Consider the following 20,670-nt stretch of genomic DNA (forward strand, 5'->3'; position numbering starts at 1 on the left):
ATCAATATAAAAGGACTGACATTCACTGCTATGCCTTAAATTTATTTGAGATAAAACTTTATCATTACTACTCTTTGCATGAAGCACAAAAAAACTAATTATTTGCTCATGTACCAATGCTACAAGATCCAGATTCAACTCTTTTCCTGGGAGATAATGTTAGATGTTTTAATTCTTTTAATGCTTTTCACTTTTAATTTAACCTCTTACCCTAAATGCAGGATTTGCTCCATGCTCCAATAAGCATTTCACAGTACCCGCACACAAGTTATATGCAGCAATATGCAGAGCTGTTCCAAAATTAAAGTCACTGCAAGTGGCATCCACATCTGCAATTAAACATTGCAAGTGTCATTAATAAAAAATTTTAAGTCAAGTTATTATAATGTAAAAAGAGACGAGCTGGGTTTATTTGGGGGGGCGGGGCGGTTACTAGTCATTTGTGAGACTTAAACCAACTCGCTAGAAAGACTATCCTCACAGTAGAACAAAATCATTATATTAGGATCCGGTCAGCTAATTCTTTTCTTAGTACAATAAAATTTCACTATCAAATGGACTGATATTATCATGAATTTTCCAACCATCACAAACTAAACTATATTAGAAGCAATTAATGGCAGCAATTCACATTTTCAAAAGTAACCATCTTAAACCTCTCATTAAAGCTACTGCATATTTGCCATGACAGCTATAAAGTAATAGGGCTTAGGTCAGGGACTAGCAAACTATGGCCTATGGCCAAATTCAACTCATTGTCTGTTTCTGTAAATAAAACTGTTTTCTTAGAACACAGCCACACACATTCATTCACATACTCTCTGTGGCTACTTTCATGCCACAACTGTCAAGTAATTGCAACAGAGACCACGTGGTCCACAAAACCTGAAATATTTACTATCTGACTCTTTACAGAAAAAAACAGTAGGTAAAAACAACGGAGAATTCTCAAACCAGGAATAAGTTAAAGAGTAATTAAACATACGCTACATGCTTACCTATTGTATTCATTCACAATACTTTCTTCAACAAATAATTCTGGACTTCACAATACGAATGGACTCTTGAAATTCTAAGGATATTTTAATATTTTCAACAAATCGTCATGCTGCTATATACACAGACACAGGAAATCCTCCAGATTTGGGAATCCCACGTTGAATGTTTTCTACAACAAGGGTTTAATACACCTCTGGTTCTGCTAATCCTACCTTAATCAAAAGACAGCTCCAACACCCCTCACGACCTACCGACAACTGCAAGCAAACCAAGACATGCTCAGGACAAACTCCCTTGAGGTATTAAAGACACTGCACCACCAAGAGAGGCTTTCTTCCTAACTTCTTCTACAAAGTGCAAAAGTAAAAAGGTAAAGAGGAAATGGACACGTATACGAAACAGAGGTTAGAAACAAGCATTCCAGGAAATCCATCTCCTGAATCTCTCTAAAATACATCTTCTATGAATGCAGAAAACATTGCAAACCGCCTTTAACTTGAAGTAATACTACTGCACCTGCCCTCATTTTTTTCTCAAAAGAAAACTGCCCTACTGGGAGGACGCAGAGAGAAAGTTAACATACTAGGACTGTGATCTAGACATTATGATGTTCAATTTTAGGACAGCATCATCAAGACAGGAAGAAAAAAATGAAAATTTATCCTTTACTGGCATCACAGAATTTCAGAACTGAATGCCACATAAAATAAATATTCTTTATGATTTCAATGCTTAGTTCTGAAGGTTTTATCGCTCTATTTCTGGCTACCCAAATAAGACAAAAGAATTTTACACAGATTCAATTATAGTTCATAAAATCCATGTTATACTGGGAAATTTGCAGAGATATAAAAACCCAAAGAACATTTCATTTTTTATCCCTTTGTACTAAGTCTTCTGTGAAAGGATAGTAATTAATCTTCAATAAAGAAAACAAACTATTTTTTTTTGTCTTTTTGCCATTTCTTGGGCCGCTCCTGAGGCATATGGAGGTTCCCAGGCTAGGGGTCGAATCGGAGCTGTAGCTGCCAGCCTACGCCAGAGCCACAGCAATGCAGGATCCGAGCCACGTCTGCGACCTACACCACAGCTCACGGCAACGCCGGAACCTTGACCCACTGAGCAAGGGCAGGGATCGAACCCGCAACCTCATGGTTCCTAGTCGGATTTGTTAACCACTGCGCCACGACGGGAACTCCAAAACTATTTTTGAAAAATAAAGTGGGGTTGGAGATCACAGGGAACAAGATAGATTAGGAGTAAAAATTTCTTTGAATTATAATTTTTATGCCATAAAGTGTTCAATTAATAACGTCTATTGGCGATCTTCTAGTACTTGCCTTTTGGTTTAGATGTCTTCAAAATCACTCTTATAAGCTCGGGGACATCAAAATAAGCAGCATAATGCAAAGCATTCATATTTGTCCAGCGACTTCGCAAACTAACATCCGCTCCCAGATCAATAAGCTGAGTTGCGAATTTTACAGCAGTATCGACATCACCTAGAGAACGTTTTCTAGATTATTTTTCTTCAGTACAAATTTTAAGTTCCAATGGATGGTCATCTACTACCTCATTTAAAAAGCTGATGCAAACAGAATACTGAACATACACTTATACCTCAAAAATGTTACTTAACAAGGAATTTATTCTAAGAAAATAATCATACTCAGGGATATAAATTAACGCTTAGCCATAGAGATGATCATCACAGCACTTTTTATTATGAATAACATTCTCAAACAACCCTCAAGTACAATAATAAGACACTGGTTAAATAAATTATGAGACATTCACATAAGAGAATACTATAGAACCACGAAAAACAGCGTGCTAAGACCAGCGCTACTCAGATTGTGCTCTGTAATTTCTACCTTTTACAACTGTTCTTTTTCCCTACACAATCTGTTCTTCTGAATATATTAACTGCAATATAATTTTATGCTTTTGAAAAACATTTTGGCTTGTATTTTGGTCTTTATTTCACTTTTCTATTATAAACTCATTTTTATTTAATTTTATAAAAGTATCCATCCATGATGGATTGCAGAAGGAAAAAAAAAGAGTCCTCCACCACCAATAGTTTACTTTATCAGAAATAGGGAGAGATGTTCACAATACACAGCTGAGTAAGACAAGCATAAAAACAGTAAAGCACAGGAGAATACCCATTTGGGGGATTATGCACATACATAGGAAGAAACAGACCTTACACCTAAAGACTGGGGTCTGTAGGGATTGGGAAGCCTAGAAAACACAGTATGGATTGTAAAACCTTGCTGTAAACTCTCAGGAAGATTCTAGGTGTTACCAATTACTCTCACCTCGCAAGCTGGCAGGCATAAAGCCTGTGCCAGGAAAGGTGGGAGGTATCAGAAGACTATAAAGACCCCCTTCAGAAAAGGGAACAGGTGTGTGGAGGACGAAACTGAATTCTCACCTATTCAGGGAATATTATTATCATCAGCTAGATGCCTTCCCAGAGACGCTGGTTGACATAAACACAGCTTATACAAGCACAAGTATAGATGCCTGAAGCCATCAACAGATTCGCCATATACTTACCAATACCATGAGCTCCAGATTTGCAAGTATAATGTAAAAGAGTCATATCTGTCAACCCATCTCTGTCATTCACATTGCAACCTCTCTTAAGAATCTGAGGAAACCAAGAAAGATATAATTACAGCACAAAGCCTACTGATTTCAGACCAGTGGTGCAGAACCAAGTGAGTCTATCTTATCTGAATTAGTTCTCAATAAAACGAGTAGACAGAACTAGCTTCTCTTAAAGATAAATTTTAAACCTGTATCCAACAACAATAATGAAAACCAAACTTGTCACCAGACTGAAGGAAATTCTTCAAGAATATTCCAAAGTAATCTGGCACCAAAAATATGTTCTTTAACCTCTCAAAGGACAAGCAAATTTCCTCAGGGGAGAAATGATATTTGAAAAGAAAAAAAAAACCATAATCCTCTCTTCTTACAACTTGACAGCATACTGGTCAAGGAACCCAGCATTATTCTTTAATCCCTCTTTCAAAAGCCACATATTTTTAAATTATATTTAAGCCTAGATCTTTACCAAGCCACCCAAACGGTATAGATAAACATGACAGTAATCAGAACCCCTCACAAAAGTATTTTTTAAAGTTTACAAAATTAATTTGTACAAATAAAGGAAATTTGAAAGACGCCTGCTCCCACCAAGAGTCAAAATGCCAGAACTCAAAGTGCAAGGAATTGAGGAGCATAAGGGTGATGGAAAGAATGTACTAAGTCACTGCTCCATGAAAAACCTGGAAATACAAAGAACAAACATCAGAATCTTGAAAAGCTTTCCCCTTTATCACCACCTTTTCATTCAGATGGGGGGGATATATATATACACACATATAAAATTAACAATCCTAACAATACAAAACTTAAAATATAAGAATTCCTTACCTCATTTCCAATAATGTCAATGTTTTGCTGAACCTGAGGAACCCATTGTCTTAAAATGGCAAATAATTCGGATACAGAAGTCTTGGGATCAAAGAGAATTTCCTGGCATGATGTATCATTAGGATCAAAGAAAGAAAACTCTGTTTGAAATAAAAAAGGTGTTGAGTTAAACTTATTTAAAATTTCCAAATAAGTTGTTAAAAATAATAAATAATAAGACCAGGGCTCAAAGGTCACAACTATTTTTATATGCTCGAAAAAGCAGGTTTACCTTAAGCAAATCTCAGAACCAAAGTCAGAATCACCAAAAAGTATGAGACATTCCTGAGCTGCCATGACAATGAGATTTCCATGCAAGATACTGTATCTTACCACAAATGAAACAAAAATCTGAGCATGCTGATCTTTAAGCCTGAACTTTCCACTAACTTCTTCTTTCTTTCTTTCTTTCTTTTTTTTTTTTTTTTTTGTCTTTTTGCCATTTCTTGGGCCAATCCCATGGCATATGGAGGTTCCCAGGCTAGGGATCTAATCAGAGCTGTAGCCACTGGCCTACACCAGAGCCACAGCAACACAGGATCCGAGCCGCTTCTGCGACCTACACCACAGCTCACCGGATCCTTAACCCACTGAGCAAGGCCAGGGATTGAACCTGCAACCTCATGGTTCCTAGTCGGATTCGTTAACCACTGAGCCACGACAGGAGCTCCTCCACTAACTTTTTCTAAAGCACAGAAAAATAACTTGTCACATTTTCACCTCTCAAAACATAAATATATCATGAACAGCAGATTCACATTCATGACTAAAACGTACATAATAGAAAGAAATATGCCAACATACCAACAGTGTACTAGAATAATATGTAATGAAAATATCTTTTTACTTCTCAGTGTTTTCCTAATTTTCTACAATAAGTAGGGGTTACTTTTCACCCATTGAAGGAGCCTGAGGGGAGCTGCTGTGTACCTGCAAGAAGGAAGCAATATCTGGCAAGGCAGAAATAAAGCCTCAGGACAAAGTGACTGGATTACTTTGGAATATGTGTTAGTAAAAACATGCAAGACTAGATAAAATTAAACATGAGTTTAAAATATCTTAAAACATCCTTAGATTCAGAGAAAACAGATCCCCCTATGGCTAGAGAATAAAAGGAAATCAGATTCTACTATCTTGAACAATCTAAAAGAAGGTAGGGAATCTAAAAAACCAGCAGCATCTACAGAACAACAGCATTAGAGAAGCAGCAGTTGCTGGATAATTACAATTTATCACACAAGTACTCACAGATACCTTACCTGGCAGGTGTTTATTATCATTTTGCAGATGAGGAAACCAAAGCTCAGACTACAAAATACTTGCTCAAAGCCACAGCTAGTAAGTAGCAAATTTGGGGTAGAAAACCATGTCTGCTCAAAGGCCTACCCCTTCTTTCCTCGGCTACACTCCTCCCTAAGAGAATTCACTACTGAGTGCAGATTTTAACAGCACACATGAGTAGCAGGCTTCATGTGGGGTTTTTAATTTTATTCTTTGAATTTTTATTTATTTTCCAAAATTATACCATGTACACACAACTCTTACTTTTAGAATCAGAATATCTGACAGAAGACAGGAGAAGCACAAAACCAAGGGCATGTATAAATGTAGAGGAGTTCCTCAGAAGAGAATCAGAAAGACTAAAGCTAGAAGGAAAACCATACAGAATCTGAAGACAACAAAATGGTCCTCTATGTACAGAAGAGTCAAAAAAGAACAGGTACCCAGCACGCACACTGACTTCTTGAAGGTAGATTTGGGCGTGTTTCTTACATAAAGCAGTCGACTGGATTTTTTTTTTTTCTTCTTCTGGTCTAATTGATTCACCCATTCAATACATATTTATGGGTCAGTTACTTTTTTAAGTATTGGGCATTTCTACTAAAGGAATTTCTAAATATATGTCTAAACAGACTCTTATGCATGTGTCTACAGGTGACTTTCATAAGAATGCTTATCCCAGAATTGATTATAATAGCAAAATACATGGGAAACTGAAATATCTACAGAAGAATGGATGGAATGTGGTATATCCATAGAATGGACTCAGTGAAATAGTGAATTAGGTTTCTATGTCATGAATTGATAAGAACAGGTCTCAAAAAATATATTGATCAAAAAAATAATATGAAGAATAATATACAACATCTATCATTTATATAAGATTACAAATACACAAAACAATACTATATCTTATTTATGGGTTCTCATATTTGTAATTAACGTATAGTTAAACAATCTGGAATATTCACACTAAATATAAGATAGTGGTTACCTCTGGGGAACAAAGGGAATGGAATCAGAAAAGCACAGAGGTAATTTCAACTTAAGATTTTAATTCTTATAATTAAAAAAAGAATCTAAAGGAAATAAGACAATATGATAGTATTTATTCTTTTTGATGGTAGATATGTGTGACATGTATGTCTGCTATCACTGTATTTTTTGCATTTTTTAATGATTTCCTATTTTAAAAAAATAGAATACAATGAAAAAAGAACATGGTAATGACAAAAGCACCAATAAATCTGTATGGCTTATTTAAAGAAAACTGAAGGGGGAGTGACTTAAATGGAAAGAGATATATTGTGTTCCTGGATTAGAAGACAAAATATTTAAAGCTGTCAATTTTCGCAAGAACAATTATTTAAAATAATTTCAGTTCTAATCAATCAAAATGTCATTTGTGGTAGGAGGCAAAATTATTCCACTGTTCATCTGTACCAGAGCTTCTCAAACATTAATGTAATGAGGAATCGGCTAGGGATTTTGTTGGGATGTAGTTTCTGATCCAGCAAATCTCAAGTGGGGCTGAAGACTGCATTCTAACAAGCTCTCAGAGATGCCAATGCTACTAGATTAAGGGCCATGCTTTTAGAAGCAAAGATCTAGAAAGTAAATGTATGAGAAATAAACAAGAACATTTTAACTAAGAAGAATAATGACTGGAGTGGGGGTTGGGGGAACACTAGCCCAATAAATACTAAAGCGTAAAATAATGCTTTAGTAATTACACATGGAGGAAATGGAAAATAACAGACTATTCATTTAAATACTGATGATAACATGTTACAGCATTTAATGTGTGCCAGGAATTGTTCCATGCACTTTACATATATTACCTAACTTAATACTCATAATAATTATATGAGGTAGGTACAATTATTGTTCCCATTTTATCAAAGGAGAAACAAAGGGATAGAGAAAAGATATAATTTGCCCAAGATCACACAACTGGTAAGTAGATGAGTCAGGATTAAAACCAGACTGACCTATAATCTTAACCTCTATGCTATACTATGACAAGTCTAACTACATCCAAATGTTAAGCCTCCATGCAGAAAAAAAAAAGTTTTAATCAAAAAAAAAAAAAAATGGGTGGGGGTAGATGGGGAGGATGCCCCACTTCAAATCAAGATAGAGTAACAGAAATCATATTTGTTCTTCTATTTGAAACAAGAAAGAAAGAGAGAGAGAGAGACAGAGAAAGGAGGAAAGAAAGGAGTGGAAAAGGAAAAAAAAAAGGAAAGAGATGAAATGAGGTTTGCAAGACACTGGGCATCAGGCAATGAAAGACAGCAATCCATAAGAGACAGGTTACAAACAAATGGGCCTTACAAGTGTCCTCAGGCTCCTGCCTTGGAACTTTCTACATTTCAGCACAGAGAGAGGGAAACCAAGAAAAAGCCCATCAGACTCACTGGGTTGAGGGGACAAAGCTGAGAGCCCAAGGAAATAGGGCAGCTAGAGTTCACAACACAGTGTGTCATAGAGGAGAGCAATGCAAAGCAAGAGAACCCCAAAGATCTGTGGAGAGTGCCCCTTGGGTATGTAACATATGCTTGTGATGAAAAACCTGCAGTAAGGGAAGAACCGTCCAAAACAACTGGAGGGATTAGTGTCCACTGACACACATAGGGCCTAGAACAGTGCCTATTCCCACCAAAAAGACTGGAAAAAAATTTACCAGGCTTTGGGTAGAGTACTCAATAATGAGGAATAATTAGCCCCAGATTAGCACTGCTCCAGAATCACCTAACAAATCATAAATACAAGATCTGAAAGGGTCAGACTAATTCCAAGACCTCAACTGAATCCCAGAACAAAGCTCGAGACTATTTACAGGAATAGAAAAATATCCAGCACCCAACAGATAAAATTCATAATGTCTGGCATCCAATCAAAGATTACTAGGCATGTGAAGGGAAAACATGACCCATCATTAGGGGAATAATCAATCAAAACAGACCTAGAGTTTACACAAATATTACAACTAACAGAAAAGGATATTAAAACAGCCACTACAACTGTATTCCAAAAGCTCACAGTTTAGCAGAAACATCAACAATATTAAAAAGACCCAAATCATACTTTAAAGATGAAACCTACATCTGAGATGAAAACTATACTGGATGAGATCATCAGCTGTTAGACACCACAGAAGAAAAGGTTAATGAACCTGACGACATAGCAATAGCAACTACCCACAATGAAACACAGAGAGGAAAATAATTTTTTCTGGCTGCACCCATGGTATGTGGAAGTTCCTGGGCCAGGGATCAAACCAAACCCATGCTACAGCAGCAACCCGAGCTGCTGCAGTGACAATGCTGGATCCTCAACACACTGCCCCACAGAAGAACTCTGAAAAGAATTTTTTAATGTGAAAAAAGCCATCAGTGAGCTGTGGGAAAACGTCAAGAGGTCTAATATTTGTGTAATCTGAGTATCTGAAAAGGGAGGAGGGGGAGAGAAGATATTTGAAGAAATGATGATTACCCAAACAATGAAAACTGAAACCCACAGACCCAAGAAGCTTAACAGATCCCAAGCCTCAAGGACACAAAGAAAATTATACCAGTGCACATCACAGTAAAATTACTCAAAACCAATGATAAACAGAAAATCTTAAAAGAAGCTGCAGTTTCTTTTAAAACATTACAGGGGGGAGAAGACATTACATACAGAGAAACAAAAATGACAGATTTCCCATCAAAAACAATTCAAGAGGGAACACGGAGCAACATCTTTGAGCACTGAAAGAAAAAAAAAAAATCAACCTAGAATTCTGTATCTAACAAACATATTTTTCAAAAGAAATGACATAAAGATGTTTTCAGACATATAAAAGCTGAAAAGATTCTCACCAAAGATCTGCACTACAAGAAATGTTAAAGAAAGCCCTTCAGGGAGAAGGAAAATGCTATCAAACGAAAATCTGGTCTTCACAAAAGAATGAATAACATTAGAAATGGTAACTACATGGGTAAATAAGATTTATTATTATTATTACTTAAACCTCTTTAAGAGATAACTTCACTGTTTATGCAAATATAAAATGCAGATTTCCCACTGTGACACAATGGGATTGGCAATGGCATCTCAAGAGCGCTGGGACACAGGTTCTATCCCTGGCCCGGCACAACGAGTTAAGTAAGGATCCAGTGTTGCTGCAGTTGCAGCATAGGTTGCAACTGTGACTCAAATCTGATATCTGGTCTGGGAACTCCATATGCTGCTGGGCAGCCAAAAAAGAAAAAAAATAATAACAATGCATTTGCGGGGGGGGTGTTAATACATGTAATGCATGTTCTGTGTCAGTGGACTCTGACAGTGTTTAAAGCAAAAGACTCCAAAAATCTTTGCATAGTCTTGCAGGGTAACCACCTTGACGGCCAGCACTGAGCAGCATGTCTGGCTCTGGTTTGTGTGGGTTGGTTTCTTTTTCTTTGTTTCTTGGTTTTAATCTCAGTCTCAGTCTCACTTTCAATGGCTCCCATTACACTTAGGATAAAATGCACATTCCTTGACGAGGCCTCAAGGATCCTGCCTGGTCTGGCCCTGCCTTCCTCTCCGCCTTCAACGTCATCTCCTGCCATCCTGCCCTTCAGCCACTTTGCTTCTCAGCCACGAGAGCCTTCCATCATCTCCTCAGATACACCAAAGTTGGTCCCCAACTCTGGGCCTTTGACTTCCCATTTTTTTCTGCCTGGAACACTTCTCTCCAGGCTTGACCAGATTCTCCAGACGACCGGCCCATCTCAAACAGCCACTGTGCTCCACTATCCTCCGTCAGAGCACCCTGTTTCTTTTCTCCACAGAATTCATTATAATCTTAATACTTAGGTTTTGTTTATTCGTGTGTTTCCTTAATGTCTGTTTTCCCTACTAGAATTACGGTCTTGGTTACCGTGCGATTCCCCCAAATCTGGGACAGTACCTAGTACCTATCAGGCCCTCAAGAAAATACTTACTCAATACATACAACTCTGGAGTCCACTTTTTAAACAACGAGAATGAAAAGGGCCTAAAAACCTGACAATGAGGGACTGGTGAAGGAACCAGAAATAGACAACCTAAAAAAGTACACACTAATTTCAAACATACAAATTATCTTCAAGTATCTGAAGACTAGCATGTAAAAAAGTATTTGTTCCATATATCAAACCAGCTGGCCGAAGTTTCAAGGAGACATACTTTGAGTCCATATACAAAAACAATTTTATCACAACTATAATTTTTAACAATGAAATGGACTATTGAAGATATCCAAGTGGCTGAATGGTAATCTGTCAGAGATCCTAAAAACAGAATTTCTACACTGGGAAGTGAGCAGGGAAAGTTGAACTATAGGTCCACACAGATTCTAAGAATCTATACATCTAAGAATACAGGCAATGTTTAATATCAGTTATACAAATGGATCAATATTCGTTATCACTTTTCATTCAATGTATGCAACAAACACTGACGGAGCAACTAATATCAACACATGACTACTTGAGCCCAATGAGACAAACAAAAACAAAATATGATTGCTATCCCATCCCAAGAGCTATAGTCTGGAAAAGGAAATGAGATAATTATGACTCAGGACAGAGCAAGGTAAGTGCCATAAGCAAGGTACAAAGCACTTTTCATTGTTTCTCCTACATAATTGATTTTGTTTTATCGGAAAATAAATGCAGTCAGTTTTTGTAAAAGCTGCAAAAAACTCCCAGGACTAGGCACAGGTATTACGTAACACATTTGATGATTGCAAGGCAAGCAGCTAGGGTCTGAACACATAAAAATAGCATACTTGGAGACGAGCAGTTATGAGAATGGATATGACTAAAAGGACAAATTCACAATCCCAATCATTTTACATTCGCCAACATTTAAAACTTGCATTATCTCTCTCTCCAAAGACAATGTGAAATGGTGACCTGATATTTTACTTGAAAAACTCTTAACCAAACTAGAAATACAACAAATCTATCAAATTTATCTCCTGGTTTTCTTTTATTCCTTTACCAACTATCTTACAAAACTTGGTCCTGAGGAAATAAGTCTAAATAGATTAAAAACTAGAATAGATTAATAAGTCTAAATAGATTAAAAACTAAACTTACATTTTACAATGATATTTAAATGAGCCAATTTAAATATGAATGGATTTCACTCCACATTCCAGGGAAAGAGCTCAACCTCTCTGCCTAAAGTAAATGGCTTTTTAAATTTTGTTTTACTATACTTTGTGTACACACTGATAATTACAATGGGAGACAAATGAGACAGGATCCAAATTAGGCTTGCTTGTGTATTAAAACACATCACTTGTCATTACACTGCCACCCAAGTTTGGGCCATTTCAGCAGTGATTATTTGGTTGGTTAATTAGAATCCTATCATTTCAGAGACAGCAGGGCCTTTCGAGATGGCTAGCTCACACTGCTTTTATGTCTCCTTTTTTTTTTTTTTTCAGTACATGGCTTTTTAAGCGAGTCAGCGCATTTAACCAAAATAAATACATCAATAGCAGAAGAATGCTAAATGTCTAAGCACCACTGCATTCTAAAAATAAGATCCTCTGAATCCACCATGGTGCTTAAAATGAACACTTTTACATAATAAAAGTGCTGACAGTCGAAATAAAGCATTTGGCTTAAGAGGCAGAAAGAGCAATAAGCAACTGTATTCCTGAAAAAGGAAAACTTTAGCAATTTTACAAAAACCAAAACAAATGGTTTTATAAAAATTAAAAATATAAAAAGGTATAAGACAGAAGTCAAGTTACCAGTTCATAGAAAATAAACACAGCTACATAACCTACCACAGTCTGAAGGCATTGGTGCTGCAGAAATGGAAAAAATAACTGGTGTATCGGAACCTTGAAATAAAAATGGGTATCTTCCAATCAGAGAATTTCCTTCTAATGGAAAATCTGGAAGGTCCTCTATGGTCATCTTCTAGAAAGCCACCTTTAATGAGAGGGGGGAAAAATATATCTATTATATTAGTATGCAACTTAGAATGATTGCCTTCAATCAAAAAAAGCCTACATTAAAAAAAAAAACTAACATATTGATATTTTGAACTTCAACCTTCAAGAACCTCTTTTAAAGAGGAAGGGGAAAAAAAACTTCCTTTAATCAGTCTTTGTTAGAAAGTACACATTGCTTCACACTGTTTCTCAGGGTCAGCAGCACATGTAATCTTTTTAGACAAAGCTCAGTAGTAATAAAAATACTATACATTCCCCAATAATATGAGAAAACAATTTAAAAATGCTGAGCTAACCCAAATGGGTGATGTTCCCTTTACTCACAGTAACAAATGAGGACATATCCCTGCAGATGGATCTCTAACTTCTAACAGGATCTGACAAAGGTTCTATCATCTATCATCCAATAGCTCATGTCATGTGCTCATCACATGAAAATAGTCTAGTTTAGAATGTTCTCATTATTTTCTGACATCCCAGAACACTTTACTGATAGCAGATCACATCTCACATCATTCCTACGAATCTAAATCAATGAGCTTACTGACACTGTTCCACGTCTCAACAAGGTAGAGGATCTGTTCCATCTCTCCTAGCAGCAGATGGAAGGCCATGCCTTCTAAACCATAGCACTTATCTTACCTCTTTTTTTTTGTTTTGTTTTTCCCAGAAAACATGAGCACTCAGAATAAAGTTACTCTAAATTATACGCAGCTATACACTAGCCCACACATCAGAAATGACACCGAAAGCAGAAAAGGTGTAAGTACAACTGAACGATGAAGCTAAAATCCTTCCGGTTTCGTTTGTACCAAATCTTTGAAGTGTGAAATATTATGAATCAATACATCTGTTTGAAATATAAGCAGAAACCTATGTTATAAAACTAAATAAAAATGATTTTAGATTATTTCACTAGAAAGAATAGAATAAGTGAAGATGGTTATCTGAGAGCTCACCCGAGCAGAAAATGCCATGCTATTACTCAATGTGTGTTCTATTACACTTGGTTAACCAACTCTATATCCATCATCTTTAACCACCGCATTTACCTACCATCATCCCGCTGCTTCAAGGAAAGAGTCACCTCTCTAGCTAAGTGCTTTGTTCCCAACTAGATTTATATATTTTCTGAATACTAGTAGGAACTAGTAAAGAGTAAGATGATTTCTTTTTTCTCTTCAGGTACATGTTGACACAGACACATTATATTATATATTAAATAACGTAATCCAGTGTTACTGTGTTAAAGGCAGTCGAGGTTTCTTGGATGCTGAAATTACCTGCCACCCAATACTTTGAATCAGATTGACATTCCCCTTGTCACATATGAAAGATTGTTGTCATACAGTATGGTGAGCGTCCTCAGATACTAACAACTCCAAAAAGTAGCACATAACCACAAATACAGCCCTCCTTCAACACTAGAGCTTCTCAGTATTCAAAGCCGGTCAGGATTTCTACTTGTTGACAAGGCTCTACTTTACTTGGCAGTAAATTTAGGCAAAATATTCTATGCAGGGTATGAAGCATCCTTTAAAGTCAAGGAACAGAGATAAAGTTTAATAAATATTAAGATGTATAAGACATTACACTATTCTAGATGTTTCAGAGAATACAAATATGAGTAACAGATGGTCGATGATTGTGAAGTAGCTTACAGTCAGTTAAGGTGACTAAAATAATACTAATAACTAAAAATGACAAAATAGTATGAGATATGTTCCATAACCTAAGTACAAGGAACATTTGCTAGAGAGCTCTTGAGAATCAGAAATGGTGCAGTGAGGAGTTCCCTGGTGGCTCAGAGGGTGAAGGATCCAGCATTGTCACTGCTGTGGCTCTGGCTACTGCTGTGGCATGAGTTTAATCCCTGGCCTGGGAACCTTCACATGCTGTGGGCACAGACAAAAAAAAAAGTGGTACAGTGAAAAAGGTATCACCTAAGATAGGTCCTGAAAGATGAGCAGGCAGAAACAGAGGCAGCGATTTAGAAGTGGAGCCCATCAATGGTTTTTTAGGACTCGCCCCAGTAATGCCTTATATACCTGACCAAACACCAAGCCACTTAATTCCACGATCACTAGGAAACCACTGATTTTTTTTTTTAAAGCAGACTACACTGGGAGTTTCTGTCATGGCTCAGAGGTAACGAACCCAACTAGTATCTATGAGGATGCAGGTTTGATGCCTGGCCCTGCTCAGTGGGTTAAGGATCCAGGGTTGCCATGAGCTGTGGGGTAGGTCGCAAACGCAGCTCGGATCCCGAGTTGCTGTGGCTGTGGCATGGGCCAGAAGCTACAGTTCTGATTCAACCCCTAGCCTGGGAACTTCCATATGCCATGGGTGTGGCACAAAAAAAAAAAAAAAAAACCACAAGATTACATTCACACTTTGGGACTCAGTCATGTTTTTTTATACTCTTAACTTTGCAGCAAAATGATTAGGTGGTTATCTTTCTGAGTTGGTTAGTTGGTTAGGAGGAAGCCACATTTCAAAACCTCCCTTTCAAAGAGTGGGGTTTCTCATTCAAAAATATTTTTTTAAAATGGTCTTCAGAGCATACCTTTCATTTCCTGGTAGACTGGTAAGATTCTTAAAAATAGGAACTGCATCTTACACAACTATCACTTGCCACAGGAGCTAGATTAGTGTCTTACACATATTTAGTAAATATTCAAATCCTAGATTCAAGGTGGAAAGATGATTCATTCAATAAGATGTAACAAATTTCATTTCACATGTTAGATATTTCAAGCCCCTGGAAGCTACTATATTACCTCAATAATGCAGTGAACAGTCTTCGTATTTTCTTCTTCATGCATTTTCCCTAGTTCCACTGCCTTTTTTCCATGAAAAACCCAACATTCTACCTCTGTCTCACTTAAAACTATATACCTCTGCAAACTTTATATAGCTTTAGAATACTTTCCTAAAAGCAATTTTTGGATCTAAAGGTCTGGGAAACTTGGTCAAACCTAGAGATGAGCTGGATTGAGTACATACTTCTATTTCAAATCCTACTATGGTTAACTGGTGATAATGAATTATGCAAAGTCAGCCTAAGATTTAAAAGAAAAAAAAAAAAAAGGCCCTAAATAACCAACAATAGATAATAGATGCAATAACAGGAATTAAAACCCTCAAATTTTGATTTACATAGGAATCCTATCACCCCAGCTCTAAGTAAATGCAACTTGTAACGTGACTCTAATATTTAATGGTTTTTCAGAGATTCCTAGTCAATGTCCTAACACAGAATGGTGGTGAGTGGATAGGCCCAGTAACTCCTTGAACTACTCATCTAACAGGAGAGCTAAGCTGTGTCCACATGAGTTGGAAACAAGAGGCCCTTTCATTCAATTTCCTGGAGTATGGGTGTTTATTTTCATGAGATAGTGGGAAGAAAAAAAACAAAACAAAAACAAAAACCCACCATAATCTAACCAAAATAAGCATTTTAAACATATCTCCAATAACCTATTTATTTGTTAGCTATATGAAATCTGTTCAACCACCAAGCAGGTATTTACAGTATTTGACAGTTAGCTCTAGGCCCTAGAGAGAATATAAGATACCTGTCCCAAGGAGTTAATTTAGTCATTCCACAATTACTTATCGCATATTCCTTACTAAGTCTTAGACTGGCGTAGCAAAGGTAAAGAAAAAGGACATGCCCTTGCCCTCAAGTAGACTACAGCCAAGATCAGGATTCCTACAAGAAAGCTGTAATTACTATACAAATGAAATAACTACTGGGTTCAAGGGGGCTAGTGGAGGTTTCCTGCAGGAATAATTTAAAGCTGCAACGCCCAACCAGGTAGCTACTAGCCACATGTGGCTATTTAAATTAAACTCAACATTCAGTTCCTCCATTGCTCTAGCCCCATATAAGTGCTAAAAAGCCACATGTGGCTAGTGGCTACCATATTGGACACTGCAGAAAGAACCATCCCCTTATCGGAGAAAGTTCTATTGACCATAACTGAAGGTAAACAGCATGGCTCAAATTCCAGATGAGAAAACAATATACAAATGCCTGAAACAAGAAGCTTAGGCTAACAAACTAAGCAAGTCCATGGTAGCATACTTAATTATACATAATTAAGGGAACAGTAAGCCTCAAAGTAACCAGATGTTCACAGATTTACTCAGGGATAGAGTTAAGTTGATTCTATTACATGGAGCTCACTAGATGAAAGATACTTCATAAATATAATTTTTCTAAAAGTCTTGCTGGTGGGACTGTTTCTGGTAAATCTGAAATATCTGAAATAAAATCCTATAAAGAACACACCATGTACCAAATCTTCTATAAAACAGAAATAAACATATTCATTCCATTTCAAGATTCAATCTTACAGCCCAGGTAGTCCATAGGAAACATTAAGTATTTTTATTTTTTTTAAAGGACAGAAATTATTTTAACTTTTATTATAGTTGCTTTACAATGTTCTGTCAATTTCTGCTGTACAGCAAAGTGACCCAGTTATACGTATATACATTCTTTTGCTCATATTATCTTCCATCACGTTCTATCGCAAATAACTGGATATAGCTCCCTGTGCTATACAGCAGGACCTCATTGCTTATAGTTTGCATCTACTAACCCCAAACTCAACCAAATGCAATAGTTTGCATCTACTAACCCCAAACTCCCAGTTCATCCCACACTCTCTCCCTCCTCCTGGGCAACCACAAGTCTGTTCTCTATGTCCCTGAGTTTGGTGGAACGTTAAATATTTTTAATTATTAGCAAAATAGGATGGAACCAGGATGTCTCTGCATCATAAAAATGCCAAAAGCTACACTTTTGCCAATTTCAATTCTCTGCTTTCCCTCCATAGTTGCTACACGTCCTGCAGCCCTGTGATCTTCTGCCATGTAGATGACTTTAAATTGTCCAGAAGATTGATAAATAACAAATGTCAATGTGAAAGTGAAGTACGATTATTTGGTGAATGTTTCCAAGAAGAAGGGTGTTTTTTTAACTGACACATTTAAAAGGCACCAATTCATACTATGATATTGCTACAATGTGAACCCCAGTCTAGCTGGGAACACACGGCAGGCAAGTTATTACCTTATGTACCTCTGATACATATCAAAACATTGTCTCGGAGTTTAAATCCAAATTGCCTACTAGTCTCTGGATTAATGAACAACCTGACATCTAATTCAAAAGAAAACTGACATTCTAAACCCATCAATCTAACCCACGAATGAGGTCTAACCCGCGTCTCTTAACAGTCTCAGCCCAAGTGTTTTCCCCCAACTTCCCTTCCTGTGATTGAGAATTAAGGAATCTCGACGAAGCAAGACGGGAAGCAGAATCACTTGGCTTGGCTTTGAATCGCCACCGGCAAAAGGTACCTCAAACAGTTTAATCTACAAGGAGAGGCATGAAAGATGTGAAGAGGCCCCTTTCAGGAAAACTCCCGAAAGGGCCAGGGCCAGCACGCTGCCCATCACTGCGCACGCGAGGCTCTCCCAGGGCGCCGGGGCGGTCAAGGCTGAGGCGGCGGAGCTGGGGCCAAAACTCACTCCCCGGTGGGGTCCGCCCGCTCCCACACACCTGACAGCATCTCCTGCCTTAAACTAAACCCGAGATGAGGAACGGAAACCTGAAACCCACCTCCCCGGTTGTGGGCCGCGCCAACCCCAACCCCGCCCCCGCCCCAGGGAGGCCTTCAGGAGCCGGCGACACCTGCGCCCACTGCAGTCGACCCGTGGGGTCCCAGGGCCCCCGGCGCCTCCGCGCCGCCCTCCCCGAACTGCCAACCGCCCCTCCTCCGGCACCTGCGCCCCCGCCCGCCGGCCCGGAGCCCCTGCGCGCTCCCGTCCCACCTGCCTCCTCGGGTCCTCTCGGGGCGGCGGACGGGGAACGCAGGAGCGGGGAGAGAAGCCCAAGAGGCGCGCTCCGCGGCCCAGCGCCTGTCTCCGGTAGCCGGCCGCTGGGCCTCCCGCAGCGCCGCTCCCCGACCTCGAATGGCCCCTCCCGCCTGCCGCCTCTGCGCCGCGCGCGCCGGAGCCGGGCCCCACGCGGGGACGGCGCGCGCGCGCGCGCAGTGCAGGCGCCCCGGCGGCGCGCAGGCCCCGGCCCCGCGCACGCGCCGAGGAAGTCGGGGATGCGCGGGGAGCGCGCATTGGCGCTCGCTGCCTCTTGCTGGCGCCCACCCAGCTGCTCCGCGGATCGAAAGTTAGGAATCTGGGCCTCGAGGTTAGGAAGATTTGGTGGGTTTCATGCGTTAACCTCGCGAGGAAAGGGTGCCCCTGCGATATTTTCACCGCAGCCCGAAGCAGCCTTTCAGCGGAACCCTGCCTGGCCCTAGGCCATGCTTGGGGAGGCAGCCCATGGCACGCTGCACAGATGCTCCTTCATTAAAGCCCTTAGCTAGCCTACTCTGCCTGCCTGCCTTCTTCCTGTTTCACATCCCTGAGCTAGAAACGCTCCAACAACTTCTTAGGGGCAGGCCTTATGTCTTACGTTTTGGGGGCTCGCCAGTATATAGCCCCGTGCATGGACCAGTCAATTATCTGTTTGCAGGTCTTGCTGTAAGCCTCATCGAGGCTATATCCAAGTTGGATAATTACACGCAAGGGTGTTAGTGTAGATGCCAAAGAGGATGCATGAGTAGTCAGCCCAGAAGTTTATTTCCCCTTGCTTCTCTCCTGGTCGCCTTCTCCATCCCCCAAGAACCAGAAAATGGGGATGAAGGCTGACATCCCAGTTCGCCATCCCATGGAATGAAACGTGTTACTCGGCGCTTAATGAGTCCCCTTAATGAAGGGACTGGGTGAGGCCATTGTTTCCCCAGGACTGAGGTTTGTAACACTGAGCCAGTAGTATTACACCATAACCATTCTCAGGCGTTTTTGTTCTGGCTCTGACATACCAACTAGGGCACTGTACTTCTACGCTCACCACACAGTGCCTGGCAAGGGCAAATGTTGAATGAATTCATGTCTACCACAACTCTTCAAGAGCAGAGGTGCACCTTTTCCTGTTAGAATCGTTGATTCTAGGCACTAGGAAAGGCCCCTCCCTCCAGTAGCTTGAATCCTGCCTTAAAGTATTTTCCCAGCCAAGTGATGGTGGGTCATGAAGCACCTCCAGTAACCAGGAATTTACCTCCTTTGAAAGCAGCCATTTTATCTTTGAAGGTAAAAGATATCTTCAAAGAAGATTTTCAAGTTGAAAAGTTCTTCCTACCTTGGGAGCTAAAGTACCACCCCCTGCATCTCCACCTTGTTGGGTTCTCTTTCCACCCTGAGAACTTCCAGATCGTATCCAACTCCAAGGGATCCAGGACAGGCATTCTCAGTCCTTTAGGCTGCTCCTTGTATAAGATCCCACTCACCAGCACTTTAAGGGACTCTATGCTGCAATCCAGCTTGTCTAGAGCTCTCTTAAATTGATGCTCAAGAATGAATGGTGTGTCCTATCAAGGGCAGAGAGGACAGAGACTGCCACCTCTTTCTCAGTCAGTCCTATGCTTCTATTAGCATAGCTCAAAATATCAAAATGCTAGTTTGCAACAGTCATATGGCATGGCTGAGTTGGGTGGGGCATACTGTCAGCTAAGACTTACAGCACTTAAGCAATATTTAAACACCATGACCATCCCACTGTCCCTGGTCAGCTGCCAGTTTCTCTGTCCCTGCAGGTTCAGCATATTTCAGGGCTGGTAATGTGACACAGATGTTTCCTCCTCCCTCTCTCTGCTCCCATCACACCTGGTTCTTGTCTGACCCCACCCACCTCTTTAATTGGTTAAACAAAGAAAGATCATCTGCCCTTGGTTGGTGTTAAGCAATTGCAAATAAGCCCTATTGTCAGTGAGCCACAGAAACTCATAAAGAGCTACATGTAACAGAAGTTGCCACTGGCAAACTTTCCACATACACAGTTCACT

The 20,670-nt window shown here is 39.4% G+C and overlaps 1 protein-coding gene across 19 annotated transcripts in view; it reads right to left on the minus strand.

Moving 5' to 3' along the window:
- Positions 1 to 20,670, minus strand: part of CLIP4 (CAP-Gly domain containing linker protein family member 4) — an 83,204-nt gene that overhangs the window by 51,287 nt on the left and 11,247 nt on the right. For 10 of the 19 annotated variants that reach the window (XR_014842347.1, XR_014842343.1, XR_014842344.1 and 7 more), the window contains 5 exons: positions 12,584 to 12,731; positions 4,450 to 4,589; positions 3,565 to 3,658; positions 2,340 to 2,501; positions 211 to 329 (listed from right to left, as the gene is read on the minus strand). Coding sequence is in view for 12 of the 19 variants with exons in the window: in XM_085019706.1 (XP_084875832.1) it covers positions 211 to 329; positions 2,340 to 2,501; positions 3,565 to 3,658; positions 4,450 to 4,589; positions 12,584 to 12,716 (648 nt within the window). In the remaining 7 variants the exon portion in view is untranslated. Of the gene's footprint in view, positions 1 to 210; positions 330 to 2,339; positions 2,502 to 3,564; positions 3,659 to 4,449; positions 4,590 to 12,583; positions 12,732 to 18,601; positions 18,770 to 20,670 lie in introns of those variants that run through there. The other 9 variants (XR_014842342.1, XR_014842341.1, XM_085019704.1 and 6 more) reach the window with 2 other exon arrangements.

The sequence above is a fragment of the Sus scrofa genome, chromosome 3 (assembly GCF_054392235.1).
Source record: "Sus scrofa isolate SSC_HxYL_T2T_F1_AM1 chromosome 3, Sscrofa_HxYL_maternal_Yorkshire_Landrace_v2.0, whole genome shotgun sequence".
Taxonomy (NCBI): domain Eukaryota; kingdom Metazoa; phylum Chordata; class Mammalia; order Artiodactyla; family Suidae; genus Sus; species Sus scrofa.